The 12,393-nt window shown below is 43.1% G+C and overlaps 2 protein-coding genes across 5 annotated transcripts in view; both read right to left on the bottom strand.

Moving 5' to 3' along the window:
- The window catches only part of UPF3A (UPF3A regulator of nonsense mediated mRNA decay), a 30,230-nt gene extending 21,724 nt beyond the window's left edge, over positions 1–8,506 (bottom strand). For 2 of the 3 annotated variants that reach the window (XM_047082154.1, XM_047082159.1), the window contains exons 1-5: positions 8,231–8,506; positions 7,122–7,228; positions 5,446–5,552; positions 2,122–2,220; positions 1,887–1,997 (exon numbers count right to left, since the gene is read on the bottom strand). In XM_047082154.1, coding sequence (XP_046938110.1) covers positions 1,887–1,997; positions 2,122–2,220; positions 5,446–5,552; positions 7,122–7,228; positions 8,231–8,437 — 631 coding nt within the window. In that variant the 5' untranslated portion in view covers positions 8,438–8,506. The remainder of the gene's footprint in view (positions 1–1,886; positions 1,998–2,121; positions 2,221–5,445; positions 5,553–7,121; positions 7,229–8,230) is intronic. The other variant, XM_047082160.1, reaches the window with a different exon arrangement.
- The window catches only part of CDC16 (cell division cycle 16), a 46,951-nt gene continuing 41,715 nt past the window's right edge, over positions 7,158–12,393 (bottom strand). The window contains exons 18-19 of one of the 2 annotated variants that reach the window (XR_006962566.1): positions 10,336–10,449; positions 7,158–7,228 (exon numbers count right to left, since the gene is read on the bottom strand). Coding sequence is in view for 1 of the 2 variants with exons in the window: in XM_047082146.1 (XP_046938102.1) it covers positions 10,424–10,449 (26 nt within the window). In the remaining variant the exon portion in view is untranslated. Of the gene's footprint in view, positions 7,229–10,291; positions 10,450–12,393 lie in introns of those variants that run through there. The other variant, XM_047082146.1, reaches the window with a different exon arrangement.

Here is a 12,393-nt window from a genome sequence, read left to right as displayed (position 1 = left end):
TGCACCAGGAACAAGGTGAGGGGCTGGGAATGGGAAAGGATGTCCCCCTTGTGTGGGAGGGTAGCTGGAGCAGCTGGATGGTGTGTGTCTGGCCACCAAGGCCTGCCTCAAAACTATCCACCAGTGGAAGCTCCTGGTCCTTTTCTGTGGGTACCCTGTACAAGGGCTTTTATAGCAAAGTAGGAAAGAAATGATAGTGGGGGGGTGGGGGGCAGGGCAAGTCCTGTAAATTTTTAATTTGCTTCTTTTCTAAGCTCTTCCTAAATTTAACATGCTCTACAGTGAGATCTCGATTTGCCTCCAGTAAGTTTCCTTTCCCAGTTTGCCCCAGGTCAGTGATGGTGCCCCCATCCACTGATCTGTTTGGGTAAAACTCCTGGGGGCCTGGATTCTTTCTGTTTCCTTTCTTCCCACACCCAATCCACCAGAGCTTATGTGGACTCTGCTGGCTAGCACAAGCAGCCCTCCCTGGACTGGAGCAAAGCCTCCACACTGGAAGCCCAATGTCTCCTCAGGGCATCCACAATCCATCATGTATGGAGCGACAGGGAGAACTAATCAAGCCACGCCACCCCCTCAATGGTCTCCAGCTGTCTCTCCAATAAACTCCGAACTTCTCACTCACCTGCCTCTCCAGCCACTCCGCCTGAGGCCCACCTGTGTACCAAGCACACAGGCACGTATCCCACTCCTATGGGCCCGCAGCTCAGCTCCCAGCTCTCATCTCTAGTCCCCTCTTCTCCCGCCTCTTAGCATGGCTTCTCTCAGCTCAAATGTGGACTCAGAGGGCCTTTCCCACTCAGGATTATTTCACCACATTGTGGCACTGCCCCATGAAGATGCCCTGGCTTGAAGCCTGGTTATTTTTCGGGCGTTTACTGCAGTCTTGCCCATGAGCAGGGCAGCTACGTGATGGCCGTGGCCATGCTCACTCCCTACTCCCAGTCAACATGTGCTAACCAAAAATGAGCAAATGTACCCTAAGCACATCTTTACAAATATTTGCTTTAGTGATTAAAAATCTTTTGAGCCACACATTAAATCAGCTGTTACAAAACATAAACCTTCATTACTTGACTAATGAAGACCATTTCAAATGTTAACCTCTCTTACTACTTTCCTCAACAAACATTTACTGAATACCTAACCTTGTCTAACCATGTACTACTGGGACCACCAATATGAAAATACGGTTCTACTGGGGGGGAGGGTGGGGAGAGATGAGTAAATAAAAATGTAAATTATTAACAGGGCAATCATCCCGTTCTAGACATCTTGATGGGCAAGTGGGACACAGCCACAGAGAGGGATAGGAGAGCAGGGGCGAGTGGGAGCAGACAGCAAGGGAGACACCAGGTAAGTTTACAACCTGCCACCAGGAGATAGCCATTTCTAAAATATGCTGCTTGCAAAAAAGGGCTGAAGCCTGATTCAAAGCAGACTCTGTGCTCCGGCTGGGTTTATCCACTTGTCTGCTTGCTCTCTCAGAGTGCTTGGTATTTTCTGAACAGTAACAACATGGCCTCACACTTGGGCAAAGCATCTCATCTCTAGGACTGCTCTTGAGAAAGATGACTGACTTCAATCTTGAGACACAGCACTCCCTCCCTGATGTAGCAGGCACAGAGCACTCCACGGTCTTCTTTACTGCTCGTCTGGAAGCATCATAACTGTCAACAAAACGCCTATGACTGGAAGTTCTGGTGCTCTCCATCAACAGACACGCAGAAATATTTTCACTGGTTGCCATCCTTTTGTTACAACTGGAAAACATCCTACACTCCTGCCAAGCCTGTCATGAGCGTGTATTTTTAAATACTCATGAAAAAGAAATACAAGCTTTGTAAGTACACGTCTCAACAAAGAGAAGAAATGAGCAAACAGACCAATAAGCTCTCTTGTCTTTGCCTCCATGTCTCCCAGAAGAGTTTCAGGATTGGCATTCGTTTTCTCTTCCTCCACACAGTAAGTTTCCAAAAACTTCTTGTATTCCGGATCTGTAAATTTAAAAAGAAAAATGGAAAATAAACATGCTCCTCCCCATATCTGGTAGACGAATTATATCTGATCAGTGTATTTGATTTGGCAGTTTCCTAATTCAGCCTTTGTAAAAGGACTCACCATCTTCAATGCTTCCGGTTTTGGCATCTTTTTTCTTTAGCTTCTTTTTGGCTATCTTCTGGAATGGGGCAAACTCTACCACTGCAGGATATTCTAGGCCTGTATTAGAAACAAATTGCAAAAGCCATTCTGAAATTCCACTACATTCATTTTAGTAAATAACGTTTGCTTTCTTAAAGACCGTGTATAACAATGACAATGTTAACTGTTTTAACTATACTTCGAGCAACCACAACCTTAGCATGTCAAACTCCAGACATGAACAAAGGACGAGCATTTATTTATCAAATAAAATGATTTTTCATGTGTTAGTAGTGGTTACAAAACTGAATGCATTCAAAATTCATCAAATGGTGAATTTTACATTAACTCAATGTTAATAAACCCTCTCTTTCCCACTGAAGAGTTTATCGTGGAGTACCTTTAAATACATTTCTTAGTCACATTTAAATTTCTTCTGATTTTAAAAGGTTAATTCCATTATCAATCTGTTATGTGAGTTCAAGGGAATTACTCTGCTTACAAGAGACACTTGACTAAAAGAGGGGCTTCGAAGGGTGTGCACAATAATCAGACAGGGTTTGCTTCAAACAGGAATGTTTACAATGAAAGCCATGAGAAACTGACTTGGTCATTATGTGCGGGGGGGAAAAACATACCAAGAAATGTTCACCAAGATAACCTGCTATACACTTAATCAACAGATGGAACACTTTCATGTTGGTACTAAATTCACTGAGTAATCACCTTCAGCCTCGTCAGGAATGGTCACGTGACTATGATATTGCAACTCTTATTATCTGAAACATATTTCGATGCTAACCCTAACTATCCAGGAGAAAGTCAAGAACCAGGAGGAGAGCAGGGCTTTGGACAGAGAGGAACAATGTCTCATTCACTGCTCCATCAACAATGCCTGGGACATAGATAGTTATTAAATAGGAGTTGACACACTTTCTGATTTCAAAGCTTATTACAAACCTACAGTAATCAAAACAGTATGGTATTGGGGCACCTGAGTGGTTCAGTCAGTGAGCATCTGACTCTTGATTTTGGCTCAGGTCATGATTCCAGAGTTGTGGAATCAAGCCCCACCTTGGGCTCTGTTGAGCATGGAGCCTGCTCCAGATTCTCATTCTCTCATTCTCATTCTCTCTCTCTCTCTCTCTCTCTCTCTCTCTCTTTCTTTCTTTCTCTCTCTCTCTCTCTCTCTCTCCCCTCCCTGCCCCTCTTCCTCACTTACACATGCTCTCTCTCTAATGGGGAAATTGGGAAGAGGACATTCAATGGGGAAATGACAATCTTCTTTAACAAATAGTGCTGGAAAAACTGGATAACCACATGCAAAAGAATGAAGTTGAACTCTTACCTAGTATCACAGACAAAAGTTAGCTGAAAATGGATCAAAGACCTAAACATGACACTTAAAACTATAAAACCCTTGGCAGAAAACATGGAGTAAAAGCTTGACATTAGATTTGGCAATGACTTCTTAGATATGACACCAAAAGTACAGGCAACTAAAATAAAGAAAGAAAAACTGGACATCACATTAGAAACATCAACAGAATTTAGTATATGTGCTGCCAAAGCAAGCACTGAAACATCAACAGAATATAAAGACTACCTCTGGAATGGGAAAAAAATCATATATCCAATGAGGGGTTAAGATCTGTAATATATTAACAAAAATTTTACAATTTAACAAGAAACAACTCAATTTAAAAATGGGCAAAGAAATTGAACATCCCTCCATTTCTCTTCCTCCAAAGAAGACATCAGCAAACACACAAAAAGATGCCGACATCACTAAGCATTAGGGAAATGCAAATCAAAATCACAATGAGATAGTGCCTCATACCCGCTAGGATGTCTGTTACCAAAAAACCCCAAAAAACAACAATTGCTGGCAAGGATATGGAAAAACTGGAACCCTGTGCACTATCAGCAGGAAGAGAAAATGAAGCAGCCTCTACAGAAAACAGTAGGGCAGTTCCTCAAAAAATTAATACTATAATTATAATATGATCTAACAATCCCACAATGGTATCCACCCAAAAAAACTGAAAGCTGGGTGTCCAAGAGATACTTGCACACCATGTTCACAGCAGCACAGTTCACAACAAAGAGCTGGAAGCAACCCAAGGGTCCACTGAAAAATGGATAAACAAAATGTGGCACACACACAGCCGAATATTACTCAGCCTTAAAAAGGAAATTCTGACACCTGCTACAACATGGGTGAACACTGAGGACACCAGGCTACATGAAGTAAGCCAGGCACAAACAGAGAAATACTGTAAGATTCCACTTATAGGAGGTATGCAGAGTAGTAAATTCATAGAAACAAAACACAGAAAGGTGGATGCCAGGGGCTGGGGATGGGGGAGGAGAGGGGAGTTATCTAACAGGTACAGAGTTTTTGTTTTACAAGGTGAAAAGAGTTCTGGAAGTGGGCTGCACAACAGTGTGAATGTACTTAACACTACTGAACTGTGCACTCAGGAAAGACTAAGATGGTAAATCTAGTTTTGTGTATCTTACCATAACTTTTTAAAAACTAAAGGAAAAAGGCACTTGAATAAACAAGCATTTAACACAAATGTCAAATAGTTCAAGCATTAAATTTGTTTTTGCTCAAAGAAAAGAATCTCTTGGCCTAGTCACTCTTTGAGGGTTTCTTGCTCCCTCTCAGTGGAGAAGAAAACACTTATCATAGTGCGGTGGGTGAAGTGGGAGGAGGCTGGCTGGTGAAAGGTGTACAGAGAATATGCTGATACAGGTGTACAGACTTGATTGCAGTGGACACAACAGTTGACAGTCTGACAGGAAAGGAGGACAAAGGGAGGACCCCAAAGTACAGAGCTGTCTCAGCGGGCAGCTGTTCAACAGTGAGAAAGTGATGTTCGTTACTACAATCCCCTTCCCCCATGACATAATCCAGAAATGTATGATTATAAAAAGTTCTCTGTTTAAGACATAGATATAAGTAAATAATATAATTTAAAAGACTTATATTGAATATGAACAAAGCAATTCAGTTTTGGTACATAAGAAAGTGAAGCTCACTTATCCAGGAAACTCATTTATATGAAAAACTTCACTCTCTGATAATACATAAATAGATTACAAAGACTTGGAGTTCTTTGGTTTACACATAATTTCAATTTTCAACACAAGCACATAACCACAGTAACACAATAAAAATTTATGAACTTATTTTAAGTCGGTATCTGAGAACTTAATTACAGTTCACAAACATTCCAGCAAAACATAATTAATGTAGTTAGAGATTATAATAGTTTAAAAAGCCAACAATCGAACCTTTACTGTCAATGAAGATATATCCATCAAAACGATCTCTAAAAAGAAGGATGTCATCAGGATTTCTAAAATTAATGTATGCTCTTGAGTAGAGATGAGGATAAAGACTGAAATAAAAGATAACAGTGAAAACTGTTAGCAAAAAAATGCAAGGCTTCTTTAATTTTGATTTTCTTTTCCTTTTCTAGATGCAACAAACTATTTCAAATAAAACCTTTATGCCAAAGAATCACTTCTCTTTTAATTACAATAATATGGGTATTCTTTAGCAAAAAAACAAAAAAAACAAAAATAAACAAAACATTACCCGAGATCTTTTTAATAACTTGGGAAAGACACTTAAGGTAAGTCTCTCTATTACACAAAACCAGGGTTAAAATAATGGTCTTCCGAGGTTGAAAAATCACAGGCAAAGTTATTTAAAGGTTTTCCTTAGTACATACAATGATGTAATACAACCTAATCATGATTCATTCACAGTTGAAAACGTTATATTTACAAGATATTCTTCACTGATGACCATTTTTACGTATTTTAAAGGGATATTAATTGTAGCACATGGTATGGGGACTATAGAAGAACTAACTCTTTCTCCTTGATCTCACAACTACCAATTTCCTTCATAGGCAGGAACTTTCAACCCCATTTCACAGACATGAACACTGAGGCCCAGAGAAATTCAGTATGTGCAAAAGGTGCAGCTAGTTAAAGATAGGACTATGATTCAACCTGAGTCACTCTGAGTCCGGTGCCAGGTGTCCTTTAATGGTACCAGTTTTCTTAAACGTTAGTCATTTGAAAATCATCTATTTTTTTAAAACCAAATCTATATTTACCTGTGATATTTTTCTTTGAATGGACTGGCATTTTTAACTTAAATGTATTTATTCAGAAGGAAAGTTTACATGGCTACCATAACAAACTCATGACATTCATGACACTGAAGATAAAAAGGATAATAATGATAATAAAGGTAATAATAAAAACAGTGAAAAATCACAAAATTCTAGCTGAACTATCACCCGTTGAAGGTCTAACATGAGGTCTGCTCTTTCATTGTTAATAAAAAGAAGATCTGGGGGCGCCTGGGTGGCGCAGTCGGTTAAGCGTCCGACTTCAGCCAGGTCACGATCTCGCGGTCCGTGAGTTCGAGCCCCGCGTCAGGCTCTGGGCTGATGGCTCAGAGCCTGGAGCCTGTTTCCGATTCTGTGTCTCCCTCTCTCTCTGCCCCTCCCCCGTTCATGCTCTGTCTCTCTCTGTCCCAAAAATAAATAAACGTTGAAAAAAAAAAAAAAAGAAGATCTGGAAGTGTGAAAGTGTTGTCAGAGCCACCTTACTACCAAGAAGTGAAAGAGAATCAAAAAAGATATAACCTGGCAGGTGTGAGGTGGGGACAGGGGTCTTAGTGATTTAAGGGAGCACAAGTCGGTTTCTGGGGGCTGGAATATTGTTTCTGTCTCTGGTGTTTGTTCTCTTTGGACTATGGTGGTGCTAGTAGAATGTAATGATCTGCCTACTTGGAAACAATTTGCAGAAATAAAGGTCTGCACTGATTTCTGAGTACATGTAAGAAAGAAGATGGAAATAAACATAGCTTTCGTCATCTATAATAATCTTAATCTCTCATCAAGTGACAAGACCTCCCAGCTTCTTAATGTTGGTAAGCAGCTTCTCACCTGAAATCGGCAGTAAAGAACTCAAAGTAATCATGTGCCGGCAGTGGGTGTAGCTGCTCTTCCAGCTGCTCCTTGGTGAGGCTGGGAGGAAGCCGCCGGATGACCACCTGTAGAAAGGACTCTGGGTGGGTTTTGTTTCACTATCATTGCCTCAATAATTTGAATGTCACCTGTGTTTTGGTTCAGAAGGAGATCTCAACCAGGAGTCCAGCAGAAACACACATTTTAGGAAAAGCTAAGAAATACATGCATGGAGAACATGGCTGTCAAAAGGGTAATGAGGGCTGACTAATCTAAACGGAATCAGTAAGGTCAGAAAAAGGGGTGCATAAAGCAGCTCCTTTTCAGGAATCCAGACAACTCTTGGCATGACGCTTACTGTCCATGCCCGAGTTGAAAAATAAAACCTCCGCCTACATTCTCCCTGCACGCAGAGCAACAGCAATTCTAACAGCCCGGCGGTGCACCTGTTCTTCCTGCCAAGGGACCTCCGCCTGCGATGCGCACTTGTCGCCCCTGCCCGCAGTATCCTCCCGCCGCCCTCCCTGGACAGGACCGGACCCTCGCCGAGCCGCCCCCTCGCATCGCCCGGGCCGAGGACAGAGCCTCCCCGTGGCCCAGCATCTCAGCGTGGCAGCCCCAATCGGAAACAACACAGGCTGAACGCACTCTTCTTCCTCCTTCCATACCAGAAAAGGCCGCGTTTGGCGGAACGGGAAACGGTTCCAGCTGCACGTGGTCCCCGCCTCCCCCAGCCGCTGTCCGCGGTGCTGAAGCGGCTGGCCCAGCCCCGACCCGCGCTCCCAGAACACGCCGCGCGTGGCATCACCTCCTCCCACCACTCCAAACCCTGAGCCCACCCCGTCTTCGCTCAGACCATCCCTCTTCTCGCGAGGTTTACCTGCCCAACCCCGTTCCCGCAGCCCCTCGCCTCCGCCCACCCACCTTTCTTAGCCCCACCCCTCGAGACCCCCCCCAACCATTGGCCCCACCCCCGCCACGCTGAAGAGCATCCCTCTTCTCCTCGCGAGGTTTGCAGGACGACCTCGCCTCTCCTGTTGAAGACCTTCCTCCTCTCGCGAGGCTTATCTGTCCCGCCCCTTCCCCACCTTGCTCAGGACCGTTTTCTTTTCCTCGCGATGTTTGCAAATGCCGTCCCCGCAAACGAAGAACGAGGCTGGTGGCGCCTCGGGTTCTCGCCGCGGCGACTCCCGGCGGAACTGGACTTCCACGGCCGACGGCTTCTCCCTCCCGCTCGGGCCCCGCGCAGCAACGGCAGCCCCTGGGCCTCCGGCCCCCTCCTTCTCTGAGCGCATCTCGCACCCGCCGCGGAACCGTCTCTGCCTCCCTCCCAGGGCAAAACCTCGCGAGAACTGGGACGACACCGCCCCTTCTCCCTCCCCTCGCTCCCCCGACCCATGGTGCTCCACGTCCAGCATGGCATCCTTCTGTCCCAGGGGACTCAACCTGGTAGTGCCGCGGGACGTAAAGCAGAGGTGGGCCCTGGCAGCCCGGGTAGGTCTGGGACGGCAAGGGGTCGAAAGGCCTCTCCCAGTAGCCAGTCGGCGGGAAATTAGGGACCAGAGCACGTTTGGCTAAGTGTTCCTGACAATTACATACACGTGCTTCACAACGTATTTACAGCTATTTTATTTTCCAAGGAAATCTGAACCTTTTTTCAGAGAACAGCACTTAAGAAGAACGGAGGGGTTGGCAAACAGCACAAATGGCTTCCCCATACGGAGGAGAATAAATGCGCCGCAATTGGAAGCAGAAAGTGGCCGGCTCAGAAAAAGGGTTTATTCGTCTCTGAGCCCCGCATTCTAGGGGCGAGTGCCTTGCTCAGACCCAGGGCACCCACAAAACGGGGCCTGAAGGATTTGCAGCAATTTTTACACAACTGTTCGAAGCTATTAATGGGACAGCAACCAAGCCAGGTTCTCGTTCATATATTTTTCTTTTATGAACTTAAGAGGCAGTAGCACTTCAGATTAGAATGTATGGAAGGTCTTCAGTTTTGTTTTGATGTTTATTTTTGAGAGAGGGAGACAGAGCACGAATGGAGGAGGGGCAAAGAGAGAGGCAGACACAGAATCCAAAGCAGGCTCCAGGTTCTGAGCTGTCAGCACAGAGCCCAACGCGGGGCTTGAACCCACAAACCTCGAGATCGTGACGTGAGCTGAAGTGGATGCTTAGTTGACTGAGCCACCTGGGTGCCCCATCAGGTCTTCATTTTTAAATGCCACGTTTTTTCATATTTTCTATTTTTTAATTACCTTGGCTGTATTTGTCATTCATAGCATCTTTCTCCCAAGAACTTCCGAGCACAAACCGAGATGAAGGGAGTCACTGTCAGATACTGGAGGTAAGTCCAGGCCTAATTCTAGTGCTTTATCCTTAAACTACTCGCTACCAATGAACACACTAGGAATGTGACTTTTAAATGAGCCAAGACTCAAAAAGCAGTTCCAAAGCAGTTTTCTAAAACCCCATGAAGGGGGCAAGGAGCAGTTGTCAATATTTCATAAATCTAAAGGAATCCTGTTAGAAACACACCTATGATAAGGTTGCCCACCCTGGCTCCAACGGTTTTTTTTTTTTTCTTTTTTTCTGGTCTCAAATCAACTCCGTACAGACAGTTTAGGTATGCTGATCAAAAGCTCTGATGGTATAACCTGTGATAAAAAGAAGGAAAATATGGTTGCCACCTAAAATCGTTTAATACAGGGGCGCCTGGGTGGCTCAGTTGGTTAGGAGTCCGACTTTGGCTCAGGTCTTGATCTGCTGGTTTGTGAGTTCGAGCCCTGTGTTGGGCTCTGTGCCGACAGCTTGGAGCCTGGAGCCTGCTTTGGATTCTGTGCTTCCTCCTCTCTCTTCCCCTCCCTGACTTGTGCTCTGTCTCTATCAAAAGTAAATAAATGTCAAAAAAATTAAAAAATAAAATCTTTTAATACAAAAGACGGAAAGGAGGTAGATGCAGAAGGGGCTGATGTTGAAAAACGTGAAAACCATTCATTTGAAAAATTGGAATGTTTCAGCAGTCTTTACAGAGCACATATTTGAACTTTTAAAAAACTGCTCTCAATCTATTTGCAGGTCTTTACTTTTCTAATTTCTTGATATTATTCAGACTAACCAACTGAAAAACTGGCATTACTGGAGCCATTTTAAAATCGAGTCTGAGTGGCCAGTGGAGAGAAACTGCCATACTCACCTTTGAACTGGGTCAAAACCTTTGCACTGGGTAAAACGGCAGTTGTTTTAAGCAACTGTTTGAAAAGTCAGCAGAACAGACATCCGGATCACAAGTCTGGTGGTTGTGGACTTTCTGAAGACAGAATCAGCACTCAGTCAGTATATAACCCAGAGTAGCCTAGCCTGTTAAAACACCCATAGAAAAAAAATTTCTCCCTTAAATCATGTCATTGCACCTCCCTTTGTTTTCCTCATGAAAACCACCTTGCTTTCCTGAATCGGTGCTCCCGAAACTGCAACTCTTTGGTCCCAAATAAATACTCATTTGCCTCTCATTGTGGCTCTTTATTTTCAGGTTGACAACAGTCATCTAAATATCTTTTGCTCTTTGGTGAGGTTTTTAAATTGAGATAAGGATTCTAAACCTCATACCACAAACCTACTCACATCTATACTAGGCCAAAAAGCAAAATTGTCAAATGGAGAAAAGAACTCCTGTCTTCAGAAAGGGAGTTCTCATTAGGCCCAAGTCATGTGCAACGCTTTGTGGTATTCCTGTGTCCATACTGTGCCCCCGTAGTGAAGCCACGGTTTATGCTATGGCTTCGGCCTGGAATGTCCTATCCTGAAGGACGTTCCTGAAGTCTTTCTCATCCCAACCCAACATCTTCCCAGCCAAAGTGATTCAAGATCCCCAGAAATTCAAGCATACCTCCATTTGCTAGTTACTACATTGTTTCAATGCTGAATATTCCCTAACAACCTAGAACTGTGCCTTCACTTAGGCAGGAACTATGTCTTTATCCAACTCTGTGCCCAGTCCAGGCCTGTAGGTGGCACCTACAGGCACTCACATGTTTGCTGTATGTGTACTGCAATCTGGACAGCAAAATGCCCAAATGTTTTTTTTTTCCCCTAGCCAACAGCCACCATGGTCAATTTTTAAAGACTCCTCGGATTCTTTACTTCCTGTTATTAACAAATAAGGTTCTCAGAAATGGTTTCACAAAAATGACACAATTTTAGAATTCAGGTATGACTATGAAATTATTCTGTAAATTAAAAAATCTTATAGTACAAATTTCAAGATACAGTGAATGAAATACACTTGCAAAATAGCTTAAGATTTTATATGAAAAAATAAGTACATCACAAAGAAAGTCTAGATTCCTACATACTGCCAAGCCTGTTATATACGTTTTCTTTTACATTGTTTTACATACACACAGAACTACAGACAATAAAAGAAAATAATCTCCAAATGTCAGAGTGAATAAAGTAGGTAACTTTGCTTTGCCACACATGAATCTGATCCTGGGGTGAATGCTTGTCACAGGAAAGGCTACATTTTACTTGGGAGCACATCTAATTGGTAAATGGCACTGGTTTAAAGCAGCAGGTGACCATAACACTCCCATATCCCTTTGAAAATGACAGCATGATCACTTTAAAGTTGGCAAGAAGGATGCCTTTTTAGTAAACCATGCATCATTATGAGAGTAAAATATTGGGTGGTATAGAAAACTACTTGACAGTACAATTACACATTACCTTTCTTTGATACTCTCTGAAGCCTAAACATTGGTACTAGACTGCTGACCTGAAAAACAGCTTGGATTTTGCCTTTCATTTCTTAAAGCACTGTCAATATGGTAATTAGGCTCATTTATCAGGAGTTTGCTTTTTCGGAAACTTAAAAAAACATACCATGTGATCAATGAAGAAATTACAGGAAGAAATATTTTATCTGGAAGGCAAAATAAACTTGAAAAAAGTATTAATACCTACATTTTTACCTATTTTAAAAATTACTATTTTAAGTTCAGTCATTTGATTTTCCAGCCTCAGCTAAAGAGGGGAGGCATAACAATAGGCACATGTGATCCTGATAGAGAAGAGATTAAAAAAAAGCCATTAAATAGAAAGATGAAAACTCAGAACCACACTATTGAGTCTGAAGAGCAGCAGGTAACTCACGACCTAAGTGCATGACTGCACTAAACTGACATTCGCTGTCATAAGCTGAAACACACAATAGCTAGGATGCTGGGCCTTGGAAGCATCTATAGCTGCACTC

Source organism: Lynx rufus, unplaced genomic scaffold, assembly GCF_022079265.1.
Source record: "Lynx rufus isolate CCGP_SWC_20201006 ecotype Redwood Valley unplaced genomic scaffold, mLynRuf1.p SCAF_1, whole genome shotgun sequence".
NCBI classification, from domain to species: domain Eukaryota; kingdom Metazoa; phylum Chordata; class Mammalia; order Carnivora; family Felidae; genus Lynx; species Lynx rufus.
This window is presented reverse-complemented; position numbering and strand designations above follow the sequence as displayed.